The 27,719-nt window shown below is 34.7% G+C and overlaps 1 protein-coding gene across 4 annotated transcripts in view; it reads left to right on the plus strand.

Moving 5' to 3' along the window:
- The window catches only part of KLHL8 (kelch like family member 8), a 73,806-nt gene extending 46,448 nt beyond the window's left edge, over positions 1-27,358 (plus strand). For 2 of the 4 annotated variants that reach the window (XM_055313028.1, XM_055313029.1), the window contains exons 3-11: positions 7,056-7,604; positions 9,053-9,239; positions 10,986-11,189; positions 12,381-12,524; positions 13,723-13,834; positions 21,376-21,544; positions 21,784-21,943; positions 24,179-24,380; positions 24,644-27,358. In XM_055313028.1, coding sequence (XP_055169003.1) covers positions 7,056-7,604; positions 9,053-9,239; positions 10,986-11,189; positions 12,381-12,524; positions 13,723-13,834; positions 21,376-21,544; positions 21,784-21,943; positions 24,179-24,380; positions 24,644-24,767 — 1,851 coding nt within the window. In that variant the 3' untranslated portion in view covers positions 24,768-27,358. Of the gene's footprint in view, positions 1-5,287; positions 5,389-7,055; positions 7,605-9,052; positions 9,240-10,985; positions 11,190-12,380; positions 12,525-13,722; positions 13,835-21,375; positions 21,545-21,783; positions 21,944-24,178; positions 24,381-24,643 lie in introns of those variants that run through there. The other 2 variants (XM_055313031.1, XM_055313030.1) reach the window with 2 other exon arrangements.
- The last annotated feature ends 361 nt before the right edge of the window (positions 27,359-27,719 follow it).

Here is a 27,719-nt window from a genome sequence, read left to right on the forward strand (position 1 = left end):
CTGTGATTTTTTAAGCAAATATTTATAGGATTCTAATAAATATTTTCAAGATTGTTGTAATTATTTGGTGTCAAACTTCTAAATGACCAAGTAAGAATAAGTGCTCCAAAAGATTTCAGGGAAACAAAATATATAAACTACATTATAATAGCATACTTCCAAGAGCTAGAAATGATAAAATTATTAGCCTTATAAAGGTAACAGATAACTCCTGACTAGAAGACAGACATAATCTAATAAAAGAGAAACAATAAAGGAGATGATTTTCATATTTAACACTTAAGTATTCTGTGTTAAGCAGTGTAATAAATGATCACTTTTACTTTCTGACATTCAAGTAATAAATTGACATTTTGATTTTTTTCAGGTTTCTCAGAAAAAGAGGTATTTAAATACTTATATTTGTAGATAGTTGTTTATTCAGTCTCTTAAAGTGTTAATCCATTGTTTTCTTTAAGCAGATCTTTTAATAAATGTAGTAAAATTAGCCAAGATTGTAGAACAGTGGGTGTGGTGAGACATTATGATGTGATAATTCACCATAAGCCAAACTATCTTGAGTCTTATATACCTAACCTGTTCTTGATCTTGGCAATAAAATACTATTTTGGTTATTCAAACTGATTAAAATTGGTGGATTATTGAAAAGAGTAGCTAAAGGATTAAAAGGGCAAAATTACAAAGGACTGAAGTTGAGAAATTAGAAAAAAATTGAGAAATTAGAATATAGCTTATTAACATACATAAAAGGAGATTGAGCATGTAGGGTTTTTTTTCTTCTACTCTATTCCTCTTTCACTGTTTGTTTTAGGCACTTTTATTTCAATGTAGTTCTTAAACACTTAGTTTGAGTTACTAAGTGGCATGATTATAAACATTTCAAACTAATATACTTTAGTTTTAATGATTTAAAAAGGTTTTTTTTAGTATTTTTATAAATGATTTTTAACAAACTGTGTTAATGGGATTATACAATTAATACTTCGAAGTGAAGTGAAGCTATGTAATAACAACTCCTTTGCAAAAGAATAGTTACTAGAATAGCCACATTTTTAAAAAAGATATTAAGGGGCACCTGTGTGTCTCAGTTGGTCGGGCATCGGGCTCTTGGTTTCAGCTTAGGGCATGATCTCATGGGTCTTGAGATCGTGCCCTGCCTTGGGCTCCCCACTCAGCAGAGTCTGCTTGAAGATTCTCTCCCTCTGCCCCTCTTCCACACTCTCTCTCACACTCTCACTTCACTAAAGTAAATCTCTTGAAAAAATATTAGAAATAACTAAGAAGTGGGGCACCTGGGTGGCTCCTTTGGTTAAACATCTAACTCTTGATTTCAGCTCAGGTCATTATCTCAGGGTTGTGGAATGGAGCCCTGCCTCAGCTTTGCACTTAGCTGGAAGTCTGATTGAGATTCTCTTCCTCTCCCTCTCATCCTGCTCCAGATCTCTCTTTCCTCCTCTAAAATAAATAAATCTTTTAAAAAAATAGTTAAGAAGTAAAAATCAAATCAATTAAAAAATTGTTTACTTATCAACATTGAATATTTTAAACATTTATTGCTTTTGAAATTTTGGTGAAGGAGATATTCTTAAGCATTTCTGGTGGATATGTAAATTGACTCATTGTTTTTCGTGTACAGTTTAACAGTGTTGAGCTATAAAAAGCTTATATTTTTTGGTTAATTAATTCTTTTCAGATTCCATCTTAATGAAATATTCTGAAATTCTGAAAAAACTTTCTGCTCTGAAATAGTGTATTTTAAAATATGGAGAAGCTATGTAAATGGCTAATATCAGTATGATTAAATAAAGTGTGTTACATCCACTGTATAGGGTAGCCAATAAACATGAAGGTTATAAAAGTTTTCAGAAACTTAGGAGATGATGACAAAGTTCAGGACAATCTTTTTTATTTTTTAAGAAAGTATGCTTGCGAGTGGAGTGGGGGGTGGGAGTAGAGCAGAGGGAGAGAGAGAATCTTAAGAAGGCCCCACACTCAGCATAGAGAAGGTTGTGGGGCTTGATCTCATGACCCCTGAGATCATGACCTGAGCTGAAATCAAGAGTTGGATGCTGGGGCAGCCCGGGGGGCTCAGCGGTTTAGCGCCGCCTTCAACCCAGGGCCTGATCCTGGGGACCCGGGATCGAGTCCCATGTCGGGCTCCCTGCGTGGAGCCTGCTTCTCCCTCTGCCTGTGTCTCTTCCCCAAACCCCTCTCTCTGTGTCTCTCATGAATAAATAAAAATAAAATCTTAAAAAAAAAAAAAAAGAGTTGGATGCTTAATTGAGCCACCCAGGCACCCCAAGTTTGGGATGGTCTTAATTATGTTTCATAACATGTAGAAAAAAAAAGTTGGAAGGAAATGCATCAACAGGTTGACAGTGTTTGTTGAATTGTGAGCAGAATTTTTCCGCTATTTTTTTCCTGTTCTTTGTTGATTTTATACACTGAATTTGTATTTTAGAGGGAAAAAAGAAAATTGAAATGTAAGTCACCTTAAATGTAGGATAATAGGTTCATTTTGTAAGTTAGAATTGAAAACTAATGAAATTTCAATGTTCTTTTTTGGGGGGAATATCAATGTTCTTTGTTTAATGTTCTTTTTATGTTACTTTTAGCTTATTTAATTCATAATTCAGCAAAAGATCACTTATTATTTTCAGAGTTCTTTTTTGTCTGTCATGTAGTTTTTCTGGGTGGACTTAAATGTCAAATCAGCAATAAAAATTGAGGATGCTTGACTTCCCCCATGCCCATCTTTCCCTCCCATCCCAATGTTGAAAGTGAAGTGGTTTCCCAGTCTAAAAACCTTTGTTTCATTGTGTGTATTTTGATCCCTACTGGCTAATCTATGGAAAATTACTCAAGGTTTTGATTAGTGGTTTGTATTTCAAGTTTTTTTTTTTTTTAAGAAGACATAATCTTGGGATCCCTGGGTGGCGCAGCGGTTTGGCGCCTGCCTTTGGCCCGGGGCGCGATCCTGGAGACCCGGGATCGAATCCCACGTCGGGCTCCCGGTGCATGGAGCCTGCTTCTCCTTCTGCCTGTGTCTCTGCCTCTCTCTCTCTCACTGTGTGCCTATCATAAATAAAGAAAAATTAAAAAAAAAAAAAGACGACATAATCTTATTAATGTTGTTATTCTACATATTTCACTACTTAAGTTTAAACTTGACATAATTTTTCCCCAGAGCATCTTGAATTATTCATATGTTCATTAGTCTAATAAAAAATGTAAATTATAAAATTCACTAGTATAAAGGGACTTATCATTGTATTCATATTTATTAGTCACTATTTTATTTTAATATTAATATTTTATAAATATTGTTATTTTATGAATATTAATATTAGTATTTTAATTTTAGTATTTTATGTTAAAACCAACATAACATTTATTATTATTTACTAAATACTGTAGTATTTATTTAAAATTGTAATGTCTACTATTTTTGTAATTTGTGTATTTTTCACCCAATTTCAAGCATGTAGTCCTTATACTCTGCTTTCTTTCATTCCTAACTTTCTGATGAAATGTTTTTGGTAATTGATAATTATTTTTATGTACTAGAGCACAAGAGTATAGAAATAAGCTGTCAGTAATACAGTGAGACTCAATAATGTCAAAAGAGAATTAATGCATAAGAAGCCAGATATTCTCATGTTGCTATTTCATACACATGGCTCAAAGACTTTTTTAAAATTAAGATGGGTATTTATTCTAAAAGGGCACATAGGGGGTATGATTGTGTGTGTGTATTAAATAATCAAGTTTTAGTTCATTTGCATCAAATTAGAGTTTTTGAGGGAAAAAAGCCTTATGAACAATATGAAAATAGTTTGTGGTTCATTGATTTATACAGCTTGGATAAGCAGACAGTGTTAAAATAATGTTTAATTGGAAATTGTAGAATTCTATTTTATGTAATGGCAGATTGTTTTACCAGATTTATGTCTCGTAAGATTTACATATATTTGCATAGAAACTAAATCTCAGTGGTGGCATGTGGAGATATTCTGAAAAGGTATTTTTAGTTTCTTTTTAAAATGTTTAATATCAGGTTTCAGATCCCATTTTAGGGCTGAAGTAAATTTGAAAACATGCCAATCTCTCTGCTTTAGTCTAGGTTACACCTTTAATCTCAATAGAATCTAAATCTTGCCTTGTGAGTACTTTTTAAAAAATTAAATACAGTATAACCAACAGAAATGATAATCCTGTATTTGTTGAAGGGATATTCATTCTTCCTCCACATTAGTGAAAAAAGGTCAGGGAGGAACATTTATGAACAAAAACATTTATACATTATACTCCTCAGGCCATTTTCTGTAGAAGTTCTTTTTTTTTTTTTTAAGATTTTATTTATTTATGGTAGACACACAGAGAGAGAGAGAGAGAGAGAGAGAGGCAGAGACACAGGCAGAGGGAGAAGCAGGCTCCATGCCGGGAGCCCGATGCAGGACTCGATGCGGGACTCGATCCGGGACTCGATCCGGGACTCGATCCGGGACTCCAGGATCGCGCCCTGGGCCAAAGGCAGTTGCGAAACCATTGAGCCACCCAGGGATCCCCTAGAAGTTCTCATTTTAAAATTCATTCCCAAATAATGAGACCCAACAAAAAGTGTATTATGCAGTCAAAATGCTACATGCAAACAGGAAAATTGGTAAAACACTATCCTGTTACTTGTGCTTAATGGTTATTTAACGTTAAGGCTGGGAAAACTGGATACTCAATACCAAAAACTTGCAGATGGAAATAAAATTATAAGTATAAAACAATAAAACCATAAAAATACTATAATACCAAAAAAATACTATAATACCTAAAGTTAATATTTATGGAATATTAGAATGATTCTCATTTTAAAGCAAAGAATATAAGGCAGAAATCATAAAGACACAGATTGATTTGATTGTGTAAAAATCTATAGGGGGTGAATAAAAAAGTGCACCATAAAAGAGAAAAGCTTGAAATATATATGAAAAATGACTCACATTCTAAATGTATGAGTTCTTACAAATACATTGAAAAAAGACATAGAAAAAAGTTCATAGGAGAGATGAGATACAAGTAGCCCAAAATGAATGATTTAATGGTATTAGTAAAAGATAAACTAAAACAATGAGATAATATTTTCATAAATCAAATTGACAAGTATATTTCAATAAATTAACACTTGAAACATCGCACAAATATTGTAGGTAGATCAGAAATAGACAATTTAGCAGTATATATTCAAGCTGTACCTATACTTTGAAATACTATTTCTACTTTTAGGAACTTATCCGTAGGAAATAATGAAGTGTGAACATAGAATCAGTGACAGCAAAGTTCATTGTGCCGTTTACAACAGCAAAGTATTGATAGTCTAATTTTTCAACAAATAAGGTGATTAAGATTTCATTTTTTTTATTTCAAAATAATTTAAGAAATGAAAAAACTTTAGTTCATAGTATATACTACAAAATAATGGATTATTTACTCTCTCAGTGTTCTTACTGGTAAATTATGGATCATAATAGTACCTACCCATAGGGGCATTGGGACAATTAATTAAGTGAGTTAATATGTGAAAAGTACTTAGAATAGTGCCTGACATGGTGACTAATTAATAATACTATATTGTATATTTAGAAGTTACTAAGATAAGAGATACTTTTTTATTTATTTTTTATTTTTTAAAGATTTTATTTATTCATGAGAGACACAGAGAGAGAGAGAGAGAGAGAGAGAGAGAGAGAGAGAGGCAGAGACACAGGCAGAGGGAGAAGCATGTAGGGAGCCTGACTTGGGACCCGATCCTGGGTCTCCAGGATCTGGCCCTGGGCTGAAGGCAGCACTAAACCGCTGAGCTACCTGGGCTGTGCAAGAGATCTTTTTTAAAAAATATATTTATTTGAGAGAGTGCATGAATCAGCATGAGTGGAGGGGAGGAGCAGAGGGAGAGAATCCCAAGAAAACTCCCCACTGAGTATGGAGCCCAATACAAGGCTCTGTCTCATGACCCATTAGAGATTACTACCTGAGCCAAAACCAAGAGACGGACGCCCAACTGACTGAGCCTTGCAGGTGCCCCTAAGAGATCTTAAAAGATCTTATCATAGGGAAAGAAAAATTATAATTATGTGAGGTGTTAGATAGTTACTAAACATTGTGATAATCATTTCATGATGTATACATGTATGAAATCACTATGTTATATAACCTAAACTTACAAAATATTATGTCAGTTATAAAACTGGAAAAAAGTTTTTCAAAGATTTTATTTATTTTTGAGAGAGACAGCGAGATAGCGAGCATGAGTGGGGGAGGGGCAGAGAGAGCAGCAGACTCCTCACTGATCAGGGAGCCTGATGTGGGACTCAATCCCAGGATGCTGGGCTCATGACTTGAACCAAAGGCAGACGCTTAACTGACTGAGCCATCCAGGTTCTCAAAAAAAAATTATTTTTTTTATTTTTAATTCTTTTTATTTTTGTATTTTTTAAAGATTGTATTTATTCATTCATGAGAGACACAGAAAGAGAGGCAGAGACACAGGCAGGGGGAGGAGAAGCAGGCTCCATGCAAGGAGCCTGATGCGGGACTCCATCCCGGAATCCAGGATCATGTCTTGAGCCATCATGGGAATCCAGGATCATGCCCTGAGCCAAAGGCAAATGCTCAACCACTGAGCCACCCAGGCATCCCGAGAAAAAAATTTTAAGAAAGGGTCTCACAGACCAAAAACAAGAATAGTGCCCAAGTAGTGCTAGATAATGTGTGTTGCTCTTCTCATTCATTCACAGAATGTTCCTGAAATTTGAGATAGGCTAGAAAATCGTAGTTTACTATATATACATTTTAGATAATATATAGAAGATAAGTGAATACTTTGGAAGAAGAAAATTGCAATTGTCCTTGATTAAAATAAGTAACCAAAGGATTGGATTGTTAAAAACAAATACACTAAATTTGTGCAGGTTTTTGTCCCTGCTACCACACATGCTTATTGCTGATCTAAAACTAATTTTTATATTAAACTAAGTCTCCTTTTGTTTGTTTGTTTTAAACAGGTTGGCTCAAAGCTAATCTCTTGTCACAAACTAGTATTGGCTTGTGTTATCCCTTACTTCAGAGCCATGTTTCTTTCAGAAATGGCTGAAGCCAAGCAAACACTGATTGAGATCAGAGATTTTGACGGTGATGCAATAGAAGACTTGGTAAAGTTTGTCTATTCTTCACGGCTCACTTTGACTGTTGATAATGTCCAACCTCTCTTATATGCAGCCTGTATTCTACAGGTTGAACTGGTGGCTAGAGCTTGTTGTGAATACATGAAGTTACATTTTCATCCCTCCAACTGCCTGGCAGTGAGAGCTTTTGCTGAAAGTCACAACCGAATAGACTTAATGGACATGGCGGATCAGTATGCCTGTGAGCATTTTACTGAAGTAGTGGAATGTGAAGACTTTGTAAGTGTGTCACCCCAACATCTCCATAAACTTCTGTCCTCCAGTGACTTAAATATTGAGAATGAAAAGCAGGTCTATAGTGCGGCCATCAAGTGGCTTCTTGCCAATCCACAGCATCATTCCAAATGGTTGGATGAAACACTTGCACAGGTAGGGGCTAAAATAAGCTGGTGTATAGAAATGTGATATAGCAGCAAATTAGGTTGTTTCACTGATATGAAATGTGTAGATTATCTAAAGGAATGTAGAAATCTTTGTGTGAAAATGGCTTTCTCTTCACTTTCCTATTTATTCACTATACTATTTAAGGAAAGGTCTGAATTTGTTACATTTAATTAGAAATACCATTCTTTGCTTTTTAACCTGAATGTTGAAAATAGCCCTTTGAAATTGTAGTAATGAATATTTTATTTATGCTGATAGCAAATGGTTCTGAGGAAACAGCTCTAAGTAACTATTGTTTATAATGAAGTTTTGAAATTATAGTGGTTACTTTCTTATCTGGAAAGAACCATAAGACATAACATTCCATTTTCTTTTTTCTTATTTATTTCTTTTCTTTTCGTTCTTCCTTTCTTTATTTTCAACAGGGTAACCTGGGAAGGGAGATAATAAAATAAGCATTAGAATTACTTTGAAAATAATTTTGTCAACAGAAACAAAAAGTTTCATTATGTTGCAGCTATCTTATTTCTGTATATGCATAGGTACTTTTAACTCAAAATCATATTACCTGATTTGATCATCCCCTTAATCCACTAGAAAATCAATGCATCTTTAAGGGAAGAAAGATGAGTGCCTCTACCTAATAGGGGATGCATCCCTCATTCAGTATATAACCTTCCAAGGTGATTAGTTTGGAGAAAACAGCATTAATTTAATATTATGCATGTTTATTTGTTCAAGTAATGAAGAAATCCCATTTGTTCAATCTAAGCTTTAAAAGGCAAAAGAACAAAATATGGCAATTTTGTTTTGATTGTGCCTTTTCTCCAGCAGCAGTGGCGCCTTGTGATTATGACATTGCCATTTTTGGAATTAAGTAACTTGAGTGAAGACAATTGAATTATTTTATTAGTCTACTTAAATCTGTATTTAAAGGGGGGAGGATGTATTTAACATACAATCTGATTTCATTAGTGCAGACCATACTAGAAATCACTTTAGAACTTGGCTCATTGAACTTCCTTCACATGTTAGAAAGGCTTTGTGTAATAAATGAGGGTTTTTTTCTAAGATTTTATTTATTTATTCATTTATTTTATTTATTCAAGATTTTATTTATTATTCATTCATTTATTTTATTTTTTCTGTGAGAGACACACACACACACAGAGAGAGAGAGAGAGAGAGAGAGAGAGAGAGAGAGGCAGAGACCCAGGCAGAGGGAGAAGCAGGCTCCATGCCGGGAGCCCAACGCGGGACTCGATCCGGGGACTCCAGGATCACACCCTAGGCCGAAGGCGGCACTAAACTGCTGAGCCACCCGGGCGGCCCAATAAATGAGTTTTTAAAAACAACGTAAACATACTACAAAGTACAGAATGAACTATCTAATTACAGTTTAATCTTATATCTGCTACTGTTCATGATCTTAGGTTCGTTTGCCGCTGCTGCCAGTTGATTTTCTTATGGGTGTTGTGGCAAAAGAACAGATTGTCAAGCAAAATCTAAAATGTAGAGATTTGTTGGATGAAGCAAGAAATTACCATCTTCACTTGAGTAGCAGAGCAGTACCTGACTTTGAATACTCCATTCGGACTACCCCAAGGAAGCATACTGCTGGTAATTAAATTACTCATCTTATTACCTCTACTAGAAGGATCTTTGTTGTATTTGAGGACTAGTTATGTATTCCCAAACTTAATTGTAAGATGGTTAGTATCTGATTGTCTTAAAGTAGTAATTGGCAATAATACGGTTGTATATGAATTCTTACTGGACATGATTCAGGTAGTTTTACCAATAAACCAATTTTTTAAAAAGTCATAAGCCCTATACACTTTGAAGAGCCTGCTGAAATCTCTTTTTTTTTTTTTTAAGTTTTCTTGATACTTCTAGCAGAGTTAATTCCTCTATCATTTGTACTTTTAGAATGCTTTGTTTGCACTTGTTTTATTTAACTGTAGTGCATTGAAATTTATTTATTTGACATGTTTTGATCTCTTTAGAAACAGGTAAATATCTTATTCAGGTGTATCCCTAGTGCCAAGGATGGAGCTTGACACATATTTTGTGTTTAAATATTACTAGTTTTTGTGTTTTATCAAATCAAAAGAAAGGCACTAAGTGGGCCCCCTGGCTGGCTCAGTTGGAAGAGCAATGTGACTCTTGATCTTGGGGTTATGAGTTCAGTCCCACATTGGGTGTATAGATTACAAAAAAGTAAATATAAAATAAAATAAAATATAAAATAAAATATAAAATAAAATATAAAATAAAATAAAATAAAAATAAAATCTTAAAGGCACTAACTACGTTACAAATTTGTATAATAGACTATGTTAGACTCTTCAAATCTAAAGGTCTTATACTTAAGGAGGCATGTAATTTTATCTTTATTTGCCACAGTTTTCAGACTGTATTTTCCTAATAGTTCATGTTCACTTATGCTACTTTTTATAACTATAAAAAATATATTTGAGGGATGATGGAAAATAAATGAAGGTCTAGGAATTCAGAAGTGGTACTCTGAGCAGAGAGTTTATCTACATTCGTTGCTACCAAATATAGTTATCATATAAACAGATCTGTGGAATAGCCTAAAAATAACAACAAAGGGCAGTACATGATTATGAATATGGGATTTTATATAGGTAACGAAAATTTGAATGTCATAGATGTATCTATGAAGAAGTAGTTCTTCTAAATACAGTTAGCCCTCGAACAACATGGGTTTGAACTGCATGCATAGGTCCACTTGTATGTGGATTTTTTACAGTACTATAAATGTATTTGTTCTCTCTCTCTCTCTCTTTTTAAAGCCCTAGTGAGGGGCTTGAGCTCACAGCCCTGAGATCAAGACCTGAGCTAAAGTCAAGGGTCAGATGTTTAACTGCCTGAGCTACACCCAAGCACTTCTCTTATGATTTTCTTAATAACATTTTCTTTTCGGGGATCCCTGGGTGGCTCAGCGGTTTAGTGCCTGCCTTTGGCCCAGGGCACGATCCTGGAGTCCCGGGATCGAGTCCCACGTCGGGCTCCCGGCATGGAGCCTGCTTCTCCCTCCTCCTGTGTCTCTGCCTCTTTCTCTCTCTATGTCTATCATAAATAAATAAATAAATCTTTAAAAAAAATAACATTTTCTTTTCTCTAGCTTACTTTATTGTAAGAATATGGCATATATGTGTGTGTGAGTGTGTGTGTGTGTGTGTGTGTGTGTGTGTATATATATGCCATACAGAATATGTGTTAACTGACTATTCATGCTACCAGTAAGACTTCTGATCAGCAGTAGGCTATTAGGAGTTAAGTTTTGGGGGAATCAAAAATTATATGCAGATTTTCTTTTTCTTTTTTTTTTTTTTAAAGATTTTATTTTATTTGCTCATGAGAGATACGGAGCGCAAGAGAGAGGCAGAGACGCAGGCAGAGGAAGAAGCAGACTCCATGCAGGGAGCCCGACACAGGACGCGGGCCTCGATCCCGGGTCTCCAGGATCATGCCCTGGGCTGCAGGTGGCGCTAAACCGCTGCACCACCGGGGCTGCCCTGCAGATTTTCAACTACAAAGGAAGTTGGTACTCCTAACTCCTGGGTTCTTCAAGTGTCAACTGTAGTTTTCTATGGAAAGGACTGCTTATTCTCCTTTTTTTTATTGGTTGATGTCAAAAATTAAATTTTTGAAGCATGGGGTTTTTTAAAGTTGTGAATCCTGTTTCTGGAAGTCAAGGTATTTAGTTAAATTCCTCTTTAAATTCAGATTTAAATTTAAACAACACCTTGGTAGCCTGGCTTACATGCATATACTAGGCATATAGTAGACTCTTGTATATGTGATCTCTTACATGATTGCAGCAACTTAATGAGTAGGTTTTAGTGTAGGATTCAATCCTTACTATGAGATAGATGGCGTTATTCCATTTTATGCATGAAGAGGCTAAGAGAGGGGATAAAAGTATGCCTGAAAACAAAAAGACTACTAAAAGTGATAAGAAAGGACAGGATTTTGCAGTATTGGGTAATAGCAGATGAGGGCCTGAACTAAAACAATGGCAGTGGAATAGTGAGGGAGAGGAAGGATACCTCATGGAAGGAAGGGGTTATTCAGGTAGTTGAGGAGGGGAGATCCTTTCAATATGTTGGGTTTGAAAGGCCTGTGGGACATCAAGTGGAAATATGGCTTAGATATGTAGTTTGGAAGGCATTATAATACAGAATGGAATTTAAAATCAAGGAATGTACTTTTCCTGTGTTAACATAAAGTATATGGGAAGTAGGTGAAGGATGAAACGTGGGAAACACAGGAAGGAGAAATTATTGGACACAAAAGGAGAGACTTCAGTATTTTGGAAATCAAGAGAATTGAGGAATTTCTCAAAAAACAGGATGATCAACATATCGAGTGTTGTACTTGTGTTCAATAAGAAATTAACTTAAGCATTTATTGGATGTAGTTCTGACCTTAGCCAAGAGCAATTTTACAGAGTGGGTGAAAACTTAAACCTTACTATAATGGGATGTAACATTACATCTCTGTTTAGCAAACAGAGATAGCTGATGTATTCTATTCTTTGAGAAGTTCAAATAAGGGGAAGAAAAGAAAGTTAGAATTTTAGTAACATAATGACATTGAAGTTATCCAAATAACTCATTTTTTTTTAGCAGTTCATCAAAATTTTGACTTCCTAAGTATTTTTTTCCACACTAATTTAAGAAAAATTAGGGAGCTATAATTTTGATCTCTATTTTCTGGTTTTACCTTTAGGTGTGCTGTTTTGTGTAGGTGGTAGAGGTGGATCTGGTGACCCCTTTCGCAGTATTGAATGCTATTCTATCAACAAAAACAGTTGGTTTTTTGGGCCAGAAATGAATAGTCGAAGGCGACATGTGGGTGTAATCTCTGTGGAAGGTGGGTCCATTATTGTCTTAAGTCCTAGCCATGATGGTGACACTCTTTTGAGATATTTAAACTTTGAGAATTTCTTTCTGTAAGAAAATTGCTAAATTATAAAATGTTTCAATCTGTCAATAAAATATTTGTGTGGTGATTATTTGTCTTATGCCCATACATGCTCAGTGAGCAATCTCTTGCATGTAGGTGCTTACTGGGAGATGAGTATTAGGGAAAAGAGAGTTAAAGAGTTAAACTTTTCTTAGTTATATTTGCAAAATAATCAAACTAAAGAAGAGTGCTTATTGAACTCAAATAATAAATATATATCAGCTTTTTTCTTATGTTTAATTATTATTGAAATGAGATTTTTTTTTTACTGGTTACTGAAAATGAAATAATTACAGAACCATGGGCAAACTGTTAGAGGACCTTAAAAAATCACTTTTGTTTTTGGATTATAGAAGTGTAAATTCTTTTTTTGGAAAATAAAAGAACATTCTAATAAAAAGTAAAAATCATCTATAACCCAAACACCCAGAAATAGTCACAGTTGACATTATTTCTATGTAACCTTTACAGTTATTTATTGTATGTGAATTTTTAATAACCTCATTTAGAAAATTTGATCACATTGTACTGAATTTTATATTTTCTTCACATAACATTGAACATTTTTTTATTAAACATTCTTTGAAAGCATGATTAGTGATTTCATCTACTAAGTAATGAGAGTTGGGAAATCAAAGGTAGGTGTAGTGTTTGGACATTTAAATAACTTCATATAGGGATCCCTGGGTGGCGCAGTGGTTTAGCGCCTGCCTTTGGCCCAGGGCGTGATCCTGGAGACCTGGGATCAAATCCCACATCGGGCTCCCGGTGCATGGAGCCTGCTTTTCCCTCTGCCTATGTCTCTGCCTCTCTCTCTCTCTCTCTCTGTGACTATCATAAATAAATAAAAAATTAAAAATAAATAAATAAATAAATAACTTCATATAGAACAGCATGTTCCAGGCATTTTATTGAGCAGAAGCTTACAATTATTTTCATATGACTATTTAAGTGACATTATTCATGATGTTGAACAGAAGAATATTTGTTGAAAATTATCATGCTATTCTAATTATATGTGATCTCATGTATATTATATATACATAAATAACTATCAGTTTACCCATTTGGAATCAAATGAAAATCAAACTTCTCTATTTGACAGGTAAAGTATACGCAGTAGGTGGACATGATGGAAATGAACATTTAGGTAGCATGGAGATGTTTGATCCTCTGACTAATAAATGGATGATGAAGGCATCAATGAACACAAAGAGGTGAATCAGCATGGAAATTTTTTGATTTGTTGGTGGAAAATAAAGCTTCCAATAATTTAAAGGGCTAATTTTCTACTTTTTACGTTTTTAGAAACTTTAATACTGTCTTAAACACACTTTGTTAAATTTAGCATCCAATGTGATGCTTTGTTATAGCTTTTTATATTTTCTTCAGAATATATTTTGTTTTTTTAATAATAAATTTATTTTTTATTGGTGTTCAATTTGCCAACATACAGAATAACACCCAGTGTTCATCCCGTCAAGTGCCCCCCTCAGTGCCCGTCACCCATTTACCCCCACCCCCTCTTCAGAATATATTTTATATTTTCTTTTTATATTTCAGAATATGGTAATCATTAATATGGTTTCCACCTAAACCTGAGCATTGATTTTTTTTAACTCTGAAATAATTATAGATTTAAGGAAAATTGTAAAAATAGTAGAATTCCTGTATGCCAGTGATTCTCAATAAAAGATTATTTTGTTTCCTCTGGAATACTTGGCAATATCTGGAGACATTTTTGGTGGTCACAGATTTGGGGGGGGGGAGGATGTTAGAGAGAGTGGCTGCCAGCATCTAGTTGGGAGAGGCCAACAATGCTGCTAAAAATCCTATAATACATAAGAAAGCCCCCTACAGCAAAGAATTTTCCTCCTCAAATGTCAGTAGTGCTGAGAGAGAAATCCTGTGCTATACTCCTAACCCAGCTCCCTTCATATTGACATTTTATACCATCGTAGTACAATTACTGAAAACAGGAAATGAACATTGATATAATGGTATTAATTAATAGACTTTATTCGACTTTTGCCCGTTTTTCCAATGCTTTGAATGGTTTTTCTTGTCTAATTATTTTGCCTATTAATCTAATACAGGGTGAATAGTAGCAGAGATGGTAGGTGTTTTTGTCTTATTCTTGATCTTAGTGGAAATGTCTCTAGTGTTTCCCTATTAAATGAGATACTGGCTTTAGGACTAAGACATAATTATTTTAACATGTTAAGAAAATATCCCTCAGGGTGCCTGGGTGGCTTCAGTTGGTTAAGCATCTGCCTTTGGCTCAGGTCATGATCACAGGGTCCTGGGTTGGAGCCCAGTGTCAGGCTTCCTGACCAGTGGGGAGCCTGCTTCTCCTCTCCCTTTGCCTCTTCCCCATTGCTCATGCTCTCTTGCCATCTCTCACTCTCTCTCAAATAAATAAATAAAAAATATATTTTTTAAATCCCTCACTTTTTACTCATTTTATTATGAGCATTAATATTTAAAATTTTAATCTACAGTAAATTGAAATATATGTTGATAAATGGATTAATCTAAAGAGGAGGAAGATTTTCAATAGCTTAGTAAGTGTTAAATAGCCTATTCAGAATTTTTTTGATGACTTCAATATTGGATTTTCAGATATCTTAAGGTGGATGACCAAATGAAGATTCAAAAAATATTTCACCAAATGAAGATTCAAAAGTATAATAGACTAATCACCCTGTAGATCTAGAAACAATACCTAAAAATATTAGAGTTACAGGTAAAAACCTGCTTTAGATATTATGAAAGATGAATTACACCAGTACAACATGGTGGAAAGTCAGGTTAGCAATTATGTTTCTTATAGAAAAAAGTACTTGAACCAATATGAAGCACAGCTCTAAAAAAATGAAGAAAAGGAAAATGAATATAATATAGTTGAGAAGTGTAGCCTTCAGATCAAGGAAGATTGTAGTTATACTGTTCTTCATGCTGATGTCTCCATATCTATGGCTGGGTTCTCAGAGTGGTATATACAACATTAATTGGGATATGGAAATAAAAATTAAGCTGTATATATTTTTTGTATCCTTTTAAATTTATTCTGATTGCAAGTTTTTTAAATGAACATAACCTGTTAATACAAAAATATGTTTATAATTTGAAAATAATTATGGTAGATGGAAGGTGCACAAAAATTGTTACAAATCTGAGAGTTATAACCTGGAATGCATATAAGGACTAGCAGTTTAGTAAGAGATCTGAAAACTTTGTCATTAAAAAACTGTTGAAGGAAAAAAATAAAAATAAAAAAAATAAAAATAAAAAACTGTTGAAGGGTTTTAATCTGAGGAGAGAGGATTTTTTTATTTTACTTCTGGTGTAGTTAACATACTATATCACATTAGTTTCAGATGCACAATATAGTGACTTAACAAAGTTCCATATATTACTCAGTGCTCATCAAGATAGATGTACTCTTTCTTTAAATTTCCCAAATGCTTATTTAAAATTTTTTTTTCGTTCTAGCAATTTATTTTGGAATTGGTGTGGAGTGGGCCTAGATCTCTTTTTTTTCCAGTTAATATACAGTGTAATATTAGTTTCAGTAGTACAATTTTGTGATTCATTACATATATACAACACCCAGTGCTCATCAAAGGTGCCCTCTTTAATACGCATCACCCAAGATAAGTGTACTCTTAATTTCCTTCCTCTGTTTCACTTACTCAACCTCCCCTGTGGTATGATATTCTCTATATTTAAGAGTCTGTTTTTTGGTTTGTCTCTTGTTCCCCCCTTTGTTTTGTTTCTTAAATTCCACATATGAGCAAAATCATATGGTATTTGTCTTTCTCTGACTGGGTTATTTCACTTATCATTATACTCTGTAGCTCCATCCATGTTGTTGCAAATGGCAAGATTTCATTCTTTTTGATGGCTGAATAATATTCCATTGTGTGTGTGTGTGTGTGTGTATACACACACACACACACATATATGTATACACACACGCACATGCACACCACATCTTTATCCATTCATCTATCAGTGGATACTTGGGCTGCTTCTGTAGTTTGACTATTGTAAATAATGCTGCAATGAACATAGGGGTGCATATATTCTTTTGAATTAGTATTTTCATGTTCTTTGGATAAATACCCAGTAATGGATCTTAGGATAGTTCTATTTTTATTTTTTGAGGAACTTTCCATACAGTGGATGCACAAGTTTGCATTCCCACCAACAGTGCACAAGGGTTCCTTTTTTTCCCCACATCCTTGCCAATAGTGTTATTTCTTATGTTTTTTATTTTAGCCATTCTGTGACTTGTGAAGTAATATTGTGGCTTTGATTTGCATTTCCCTGATGATAAGTGTTGTTGAGCATCTTTCATGTGTCTGTTAGCCTTCCGGATGTCTTCTTTGGGAAAATGTCTGTTTGTGCCTTGTGCCCATTTCTTAACGGGATTACTTGTTTTTCGGTGTTGAGTTTGATAAGTTCTTTATAGATTTTGGATGCCAATCATTTATCAGATAATTCATTTGCAAACATCTTTTCCTATTCAGTTGGTTGCCTTTTAGTTTTGTTGATTGTTTCCTTTGCTGTGCAGAAGCTCTCTATTTTGATGTAGTCCCAGTAGTTTATTTTTCCTTTTGTTTCCCTTGCCTCAGGAGACGTATCTAGAAAGATGTTGCTATGATCAGTGTCAGAAAAAATACTGCCTTTGCTCTCATCTAGGATTTTTATGGTTTCAGGTCTCACACATAAATCCTTAATCCACTTTGAGTTTATTTTTGTGTATGGTGAAAGAAAGTGATCTAGTTTCTTTTCTTTCTTTTATTTATTTATTCTTTTTGCACGTTGCTGTCCAGTTTTCCCAACACCATTTGTTAAAAAGGCTTTCTTTTTTCCATTGCATATTCTTTCCCCCTTTGTCGAAGATTAATTGACCATATAATTGTGGGTTTATTTCTGGGCTTTCTGTTCAGTTCCATTGATCTATATTTCTGTTTCTGTGCTAGTACCATACTGTTTTGATTACTACATCTTTGCAATATAACTTGAAGTCTGGAATTGTGACACCTCCAGTTTTCTTTTTCTTTTTCAAATTGCTTTGGCTATTCAGGTTCTTTTTTTGGTTCCGTACAAATTTCAGGATTGTTTATTCTAGTGAAAAATGTGAAAAATGCTCTTGATATTTTGATAGGGATTGCATTAAATCTGTAGATTACTTTGAGTAGTAGACATTTTAGCAGTTTGTTTTTACCCATGAACATAGGATGTCTTTCCATTTCTTTGTGTTGTCTTGAATTTCTTTCATCAGTGTTGTATAGTTTTTAGAGTACAGGTCTTTCACCTCTTTGGTTAGATTTATTCCTAGGTATTTTACTCTTCTTGGTGCAGTTGTAAGTGGGATTGTCTTCTTTATTTCTCTTGTTGCTGCTTCATTATTAGTGTATAGAAATGCAACAAGGGTGACTGGGTGACTCAATCCATTAAGCGGCTGACTTTTGATTTTGACTCCTGTCATGATCTTATGGGTTTACTTCTGTAGATCTTACATTCAAGAAGGAAAGATACAAATAAAGACATAATTACAAGAGCAATAATTTTTTAAATTTTATTTATTTATTTGAGAGAGCATGAGCGGGGAGAAGGGCGGGGGGGGGGGAAGCAGACTCCCCATCGAGCAGGGAGCCTGATGTGGAACTTGATCCCAGGACTCTGAGATCATGACCTGAGTCAAAGGCAGACCCTTAACCAACTGAGCCACGCAGGCACCCCAAGGGCAATAATTCTGTGCTTGAGAGTGGAGAAAATCTTGAAGTTCCATTTAAGATCTGAAGGAATAGAAGAATTTATCCTGGTTAGATATTGGTGGATAGAAGGGTGATGGGTGGAAAGAGATGAAGTCTGAAAATCTGGAGGTCAACAGAGCAGAGAGCATAAAGGAAGTCCAGTGTGACTGAAATACCAAGGTGAATGGTGTGAAAAAATAAGACTGAAACAAAAGGAAAGGATGAGGGGGGATCCCTGGGTGGCGCAGCGGTTTAGGGCCCACCTTTGGCCCAGGGCGCGATCCTGGAGACTCGGGATCGAATCCCACGTCGGGCTCCCGGTGCATGGAGCCTGTTTCTCCCTCTGCCTGTGTCTCTGCCTCTCTCTCTCTCTCTCTGTGTGACTATCATAAAATAAAATTAAAAAAAAAAAATTTAAAAAAAATTTCTAAAAAAAAGGAAAGGATGAGGGCCTTTCAGGCTTGCCAGAAGTTTTTAATTTTATCTGGTGAGCTTTTACACACACACACACACACACACACACACACACACACACACACGTTTTAATAGCAGAGAAATGAAATGGAGAAAAGATTTGAGGAGGAGCAGAGTGAAAACAGCTTGGGAGACCAACAGGATCATTGTAATATTTTAGTCAAGAAATAATGGTGGCTTGGACTAAAGTGGAAAAAGTTGGGATAGAGAAGAGAGGAAATATTTGAGAGATAATCAAAAGATTTTATGAAACTCAGATGTGGAAGGTTGAAAGAACAAGAAGCAAGGTTGATTCTTCAGTTTTTGGCTTAAGCAATTGGATATGGATAGTGGTAAAATTTTCTGTATTAGAAAAAACAAGTCAATGAACAGGATAAAATTTTTATTTCCCTTGTGATAGGTGTATGAGTTTTCTATTGCTGTGAAACCATTTACCACACACTTAGCAGCTTAAAACAATATCTACTTATTAAAGCTCACAGTTCCATAGATCAGAAGTCCAGCAGGGTCTTACAAGGCCAAGGTCAAGGTGTAGGCTGGGCTAAGGTCTTTTCTGGAGGCTCTGGGGAAGAATCTGCTTCCAAGGTCATTTAGGTTATTGATAAAACTCAGTTCCTTGAGATTGTGGCACTGAGTTTCTCATTTTTACTGGCTGTTGCCAGATGTTACTCCCAATTCCTAGAAGCCACTCAGGTCCTTTCCAGGTGCTCCCTTCTGTCTGCAAACAAGCAGTGGCATGCAGAATCCATCTCATTCTTTGAGTTTTTGAGTTGTCTCCTGCTGGAGAAACTCTAATCAGGCTTGTGTGATTAGATTAGGGCCATTCAAGTAATCTCCTTTTTGCCATATAATGTAGTATAAGCATGGGAATAAGACAAGAGGGTGAATATACTGGGGGGTGGGGGGTACATCTTAAAATTTTCCTATTACAGGGAAGTAGGCCGTGAGTTTCATCTCAGGTTAAAGTTAAGGTTGAAGAGGGGCGCCTGGGTGGCTCAGTTGGTTAAGCGTCTGATTCTTGATTTCAGCTCAGGTTATGGTCTCAGGATCATGAGATTGAGCCCTGTGTTGGGGACCCTGCTTAAGATTCCTTCTCTCCGTCTTCCTGTATTCCACCCCTGCCAACCTCATTCATTGCTCTAAAAGCAAAAAATTAAGGTTCAAGAGCTAGCATGACAGATTTAAGGTAGAAGTTGGGATATGTGTCTGGAAATATATATTTGAGTTATCATAAATCCATGGAAAGTATGAGGTTGCCTCAGGAGAGAGCATGTAAGTGATGAGAGGCCTTAGTGAACGTGGTGAGTTAATGATGGGGTAGGGTAAAAAAGACACCGATTAAAGGAAACAAAATAGCACCAGCTAGAGATTTGGGAGGGAATTCAAATGTGTGATTTCATGAAAATCAAGAGTTTTGAGGAGTAGGAGATAACTAATAATGTCATATACTCTTGTGATTTGGGATGGTGAGGGGGAGGAATATTTATTAGGCACACATCTGCCATTATATAACACCTGTATGTTCTGGAGTGCATGCACATGTTCACACATCTGCGAATTTTTATAGCCACAGTATTTTATAAGTCATTGCTCTATACTCAAGACAAAAGAAATTAAGAGGATTGAAAATGAGTAACAACCATACCCTTAAGAATCCTTCCTAGGATTCTCTTGGTAAGCTTTGAATTTCTGTTGAACAGCTGCACTCTCCAGTAACATATTTAATACATAGCACTAAACATAGGCCAATCACTGTTTTAAGTGCTTAGCTATATTATCTCCATATCAATTGTGTCTACTCCTTTCTCAAATGGGTTACAGATGAAGAAGCAAGGTAGTAAGGTCGAAGTTTATAAAGTACACTATCCAAAGTACATACAAAGTCAGTGGCAGTTTATAGTTTTAGAATAATTCAATTTTTTATTGCTGCAGTGTTTAAGAAATTATTTTTTCTGATTACTATTACAGTGAATTAGCTTTTCACAAGGGCTAAGTCTCCCTTCCAAGAAGAAAAATAAATGCCCTTCAGAAGTAAAACAATGTGATATAAAGCTTGTAATATGAAAGTTGATGTTCTTTTGTGTGGTACCATGAAACCCTTCGTCAAAACACGTGCTGTGCAAATACATGAATTTAGAAATGAGATTGATTTCTGACCTCCACAGCAAAATATCTCTTTCAATTTATAAAATCTCTCATTATGCAACTGTGTGTTTTGCTAATTGTGTTTTGGACTCCGTTTATATGTTGGGTTTCACTTTATTTCATTTGAAATTAAAGTAACCTGTGTAGACTATGCATTATAAAACTCCAGAGGGCACTGTTCACATACAGTCGCATAATTTGGCAACCTTATAGCCATCTATTCAGAACGTTTGATAAATCCAAAAATAATGGGGAAAAAAGCCCACACTGATCTTTAACAAAGTAAATGACTTCCTTAGGATGATATTTTTATTACCTTTTTTCTGGAAACAAAACCGGACATTAAAGTGAATTTTTAATTGTCTTTTCAGGCGAGGAATTGCCTTGGCCTCCTTGGGTGGTCCAATTTATGCAATTGGAGGGTTAGATGACAACACTTGTTTCAATGATGTAGAGAGATATGACATAGAATCTGATCAGTGGAGTACAGTGGCACCAATGAATACTCCCCGTGGAGGGGTTGGCTCTGTGGCTCTTATAGTAAGTTATGTGACAATTTGCTTATGGATTGCATTGTATCACATCCCTAATAAAGAAAGGTCTGCTATCTTCTTATCTCCAGGATGCAGATAATGATTGCACACCATATTATCTCATGAAGCATGCTTTCTTGCACATCTGGTCTACCATTACATATACATCAATTAAAAGTCTAATGAAATAAATAAATGAGTAAGTAAATGTCTAATGTTATGTGTTTTTATTCTTTCTTTATTTAGAACCATGTTTATGCAGTAGGTGGCAATGATGGAGTAGCTTCTTTGTCTAGTGTGGAGAGGTATGATCCACATCTGGATAAGTGGATAGAAGTTAAAGAAATGGGTCAACGAAGAGCAGGCAATGGAGTTAGTGAGCTCCATGGTTGCTTATATGTTGTTGGTGAGTAGTTGGTATTTCTCTAATTTAAGAAAATACAGTACCATAAATTATATAACATTTAGGCTCAAGTGGAATTAGTCTTAAAATTTGCTTTCAAATTACTAAGATCCACATTTGTGCTTTTGTTTATGCCTTCATCTTTCACGTTTAAAATTTCTACCTTCATATTTTTAGTAGGAGTAGTAAATATATCTAAAGTAGAGGATTATATTTAAATAAGATATATATTTTTTAATGTAAGGACACATATGCTTTGCTAACATCTTTGAAGATTTAAGAATATTTTTTTCCATCATCATTTCAAGGGAATTATGTTGATTCCTTAAAGCAAAGCAATGGTTATTTCAACATGCATAATGGCTGTTGACCTACTGAATTGCAGAATTGGAAGGAACCATAGGGCAGTGCTTTCTCAGACTTCAAACATATGAATCTTCTGGAGATACTGTTAAACTGCAAGGAAGGAGCCCAGATTCTGTATTTCTAACAGTTCCCAACTGATAATCAATGCTGCTTCTGGTCTGTTCAGCACACATTAAGTAGCAGGGTGTTGTTGTTGTTGTTTTAAGATTTTTATTTATTTATTCATGAGAGACACACAGAGAGGCAGAGACATAGGCAGAGGGAGAAGCAAGGCTTCCCTATGGGGAGCCTGATGCAACACTTGATCCCAGGATCCTGGGATCATGACCTAAGCTGAAGGCAGACACACAACCACTGAGCCACCCAGGTGTCCCCAGTAGCATGGTTTTAAACTATGAAATGGGAATAATAATGAGAATTATTTTTGAGAGAATTATTCTAAAATTTAGAGATATAAGAACCATTTCAAACTGCATCTGGTACTTTGTAGTTACCCAGTAAATGGGGAGCAATATTGTGATTAGTAATTCCCTTCTTTACAGAGAAAGAAATTGGTCAGAGAGATTATAACTAGCATATGTTACACTTATGTTGATGTAAACTGTTTGGTATTACATAACTTAACAGTCCTTGATAAGAGAGTGTGGGGTATCATTAGCATTGAAATATCTGCAAACAATAGAAGTAATGCTGAATATTCCAGGAGTTATGTGTACTAAAGAAAAGAGAGAACATAATTTATTTTTAGATCTTGTTTGATCATCACAGCTCTGTGAGGTAGCAGAGACTCAATGTGAATAACTTACTTCATAGTGATAAAGCTAGAATTTGAACTTGGGTGTTTGAGAAACCAGAGTTCTTGCAGTACACAGTTGCTACTTCTCACAGCTCCCTATTTAGGAGAGCTTTATTATAATGAAAATATGTTTTGTATCATGGTTGCAGTGGTGAGGATACTATTGTGCACATTTATAATATTTATCAAATTATATACATAAAATTGGTGAATTTTATTTCAGTTAAGTTGATTTAATTAAACACATTAGAGAAATTAACTGTTGATTTTTTTAACTGACCTTGTTTCTGAATAGACTGATCATAATAGCAACACTTCCTGTCCTCGGGAAATAGGCTTAGTTGCTGAAGAGAGTGATTACTCATGTAGACAGAGATGGAGTTTAAAAAGAGGCACATTTATTTTTTAAAGGAAAGAACACTGTCAAAATAAGTCTCTATATTCAACCATCAGGAATATAATAAGTAACACTGTTAGAATGATGTATAGAGAGAACTGTCACCATCTAGAGTATGTAGCATGAAGATGTAGTTTTGCCAAAAATTGGTGAAAGTTCAATCATAGCCATCTCTGTAATTGTGATGGCAGTTACAGCATTATGGGAAACAGTTGGAAAACTTTAATGTATCTACATAAGTCAAATGATTCATTGGTAGTTTTATTCTCTTCTCAGGCCCTCTAACTGTTTAAATATATAATACACAATGTATACACAGAGAAGAATCTCAGGACTGTCTTATTTGCCTCTAGTAGGTTAAAGACAAATTATATGAATGTTTGTGGGGGTTTTTCCCTTCTAAGTTATCTGCTTAGATATAGGAACTTCAGTTTTTCCTACTTTCAGATTTTTAATCTTAGTATTGAGGTACAATACTATCTAAGTTATCTCGAATTGTAGAAATGTCTAGTAGGAGTTGGTGGTGATGATAGGCATTGGGGTGAATTTTTTCCTTGATTTTTTCTATTTCCTAAAATGTTTTTAAAAGATTGGGCTGAGAAGCTATTGGATTGAGATTTAATAGTTAATTTCTATGAAATGTACTATTTTTAAAATCTTTTTTTTTTTTAATGTATAGGTGGTTTTGATGATAATTCTCCTCTAAGTTCAGTTGAGCGGTATGATCCTCGAAGCAACAAGTGGGATTATGTAGCAGCACTTACCACTCCAAGGGGTGGAGTGGGGATTGCAACAGTGATGGGCAAAATCTTTGCAGTTGGTGGGCATAATGGCAATGCATACTTAAATACAGTGGAAGCATTTGATCCAGTCCTGAATAGGTAATTTTCATGTTTTCTGTATGCTTCAATGGGATCTTCCAGTAACAGATTACTCCAGAGTGCTAAAACACTGCTAGATATAGCCATTAATATAGAACATTAGAAATATTTTATTTAAAAAAATATTTTATTTATATAAGTTCCCTGAGGAAACTTGCTGTCTTTTAAAACCAGTCCCAATAATAGGGAGTTTTTGTCTTTGGTTAGAATTTTGAGTAAAGTAAATCATGCATTAAGATAACCTGTTTTTCCTGTCTTTTCAGGTGGGAGTTGGTTGGATCTGTGTCTCACTGCAGAGCTGGAGCAGGCGTAGCTGTGTGTGCCTGTTTAACTAGCCAAATTCGAGATGTAGGTCATGGATCCAATAATGTGGTTGATTGTATGTGATTTGAGTTCCAGCCACCAACAATTTAGTTATATTTGATATGCGAGAAAGACAACCAGGATTTTGTGTTACCACCTTTGAACAGTTTTCACTACCACTAGAGTCTTATTTTAAATGGAAACTGTTGCATTGTGACTAAATGCAACATTTAGACAGTAGCTGAAGATTTATTAGTAAAAAAAGTAAATTTAATACTTCCCACTTTAGCAAATAATGGGATAGGGAAGAAAAACAATCTAACTTGAAACCATACCTCCTCTGAAAAATTTTTAAAGTAGTATCAAAATCTTGAAATCCCTCTTTAAAGCATTTTGGATAAATCAATATGTAAAATGGAAATGATTTTTACCATTTTACTGAGTTTTACCTTTTCTTTTATCCAGAAGTGTTAACTGTAGGCAGTGGACTTTTCCTTGAGGGGAGATTAGAACCTATTCATCAACACATAAAAGACCTGCTCATTTTGAAGATCATTTCTCTTTGGTGCTGATGAATTTATGCCTTGCTTTTTTCTAGATGTTGGCTTCTCAATTTCTTGGATCTTTATAGAAGTAGAAAAAATGTTTAGTCTTTCTCAGTGCCGTTAGCTGAATATTCAAAAGCTTTATAGGAGTGCTGTAAGGAGCCCTTGATTTCAGTTTGACATATTTAGGGCACCAAATACCTACCTGAGCTAATTCCATCTGAATGAATTTATACTGTTATTTTTAAATTTCATGTAAAAAGGATTTGTTTCATATTAGCAAAATTTGAAACAGAAGAAATATTAGAGGAAAAGGCTTTAGAGTTGGTATTATTCTAGTGCCCAGTTGAGAGACCTTCAGATAAAATGATGCCCATTCCATGACTCCTTGAGAGGAATCTGAAAATATTTCTCTCTTTGGTTTAATCATTTGGCTTTGAGCCCAGGATTATTATCTTTCCATTTTGTTCTTTTCCTCATCCTGGTTTTTAAAAAAACTGGAATTTGGACGTATTTATTATCAGAAAATGAATGCATTTTTACAAAAATTCTTTATAGATTATGGTTTACTAATTAGTTCAAGTCCATTATTACCAATAAAATATATTGTTAAAAAGATTGAAACTGTTTTTCTGTTTAATCACCTTCAGTATATTTATTGAACTTCAATTAAAAATATTTCAATGCATTATTTGAAGCCAGTATTGATTAACCTACTGATTTAATAGCTTTCTTCCTAGTTTTAACCAGTAATGTAAAGTGGCCTATTCATTATATGTAAATATTTGTAAAACTATTTATGAAGAATATTAAAATATTCTGTTTTCTATTTTCAATGCACTTTGGTACCTCTCTTCCAGGCCTCCCTGAATTTTCCTGTCATCATGCTTCAGAATTTAGTATAGTTCTTTGCTGGTTGACAGGAAAGCTGGGCAATGAGGAACGTTAACCCCATCCATCCAGCTCTGAAATTCATTGCCTAGTAACTCTGATGGCCCTCATTAAAAGGCAGCCTGGGCTTATTAGTATAATAGGGTAGAAAGCCACATTACAAAACCCAGTGTCTACTGGATATATTAGACCAGAAAAAGAAAAAAATTTGTAAGAGGATCTCAGGCTCACAGATAAAGGTCTTCCATGAGGTAGATTTAAAAGTTCCCCAATTCCGCCATTTTTTGCTATCAGCCGGTAGGCAAGTTCATAAGTCTTTGCTGGATCTGAATCAGTGTTTTCTTGTATAACTAAAACCATATTTCAGTCAGTCCCCAAAGCATTTAACTCTAGCATTCACTGGACTGGTTATAACCAGCTGGATGTGGAGTATAAATCTCCACACCTGGCTTCAACAGTCTATTTCTTATGTGTAATGGAATTCTTGTGTTATAATGCTTGTCTGGCTATGGTTACTAGTATGTTTGTTATATTTATTTTGTGAGAGAGAGGATCATGATCTCATTGTTCCTAAGATTATTTAAAATGGTTTTTTTCTTTAACATATTTCTGCCTTTGTCATGTGTGCAGAGTTTAGGAGCAAAAGGGTGTTAAATTTCTATTTCTGGTCTTACTATACTGTAGTCATGTAACATACTAAATTGCTACCCTAGCTATCAATAAAATAGGAACTATTCATAAGGGAAGTAAAGAAAACATGTGGCTGTCGGTTATATTATGTGTTGATAGACCATTAGAAGCATAGTCTTGAAGGTCTTGACAATGGTATGAAAAGATAAATAGTGGGATCAATATATACAGTTTATTAAAAACATTCTTTGAGATATAAAATGAGAATCAGGCTGAAGGACTCATGCAACTGAAAGATGATTATATTCATAGGAATAAAGAGATGACAGTATTAAAATAATATGGCTACTTAATTGTGAAGCCTTCATTTCTACTCAGATGTTAATAAGAATACCAAAAAAGTGATAGAAAATTGAGTTAAAATTTTGAAATGGTAAGCAGAAAAACAGAAAAAGTGAAAATTTGCATATTATTATTTCTTCAAGAAGTATTGTAGGTGCTTTTGTGTGAATCTTCCATAAAATCACTAAAGCCACTGCTTTCCTATATTGTACTATCACTTTAAAAACAAATTACTTGATATTGTTTTTGATTAATTTCACTGTACTCTGTATAACTGATTATTTTAAATGTTTGAATAAACTTTGTACTCCCTCAAAAGAGTATGATTTCTTCTTATTCCTCACACAAATTTTGAATTTATAATACTGTTTAAATAAATGCCTAGATAAGAGATTGTTGAAATTACATAAACTCCTCTTGCAATTTTCTTTGTTCCTTTTTTCTCCATGTCCTCTATGTTAGGGAATGCATTTAGAATCTGATTTGTATCTTATCAGTAAAGAACATTTTTGTGGTTGTTTTACATCAGGCCTCTAAAGAAATTGTTGGGGTGTCATTGGCTCTATCTCTTCCTTATGTGGAGTTAAAAGTTGCAGTAAAACTTCTCTATAATATTTTCTTAAAACTG

Source organism: Nyctereutes procyonoides, unplaced genomic scaffold, assembly GCF_905146905.1.
Source record: "Nyctereutes procyonoides isolate TBG_1078 unplaced genomic scaffold, NYPRO_anot_genome, whole genome shotgun sequence".
Classification (NCBI taxonomy): Eukaryota; Metazoa; Chordata; class Mammalia; order Carnivora; family Canidae; genus Nyctereutes; species Nyctereutes procyonoides.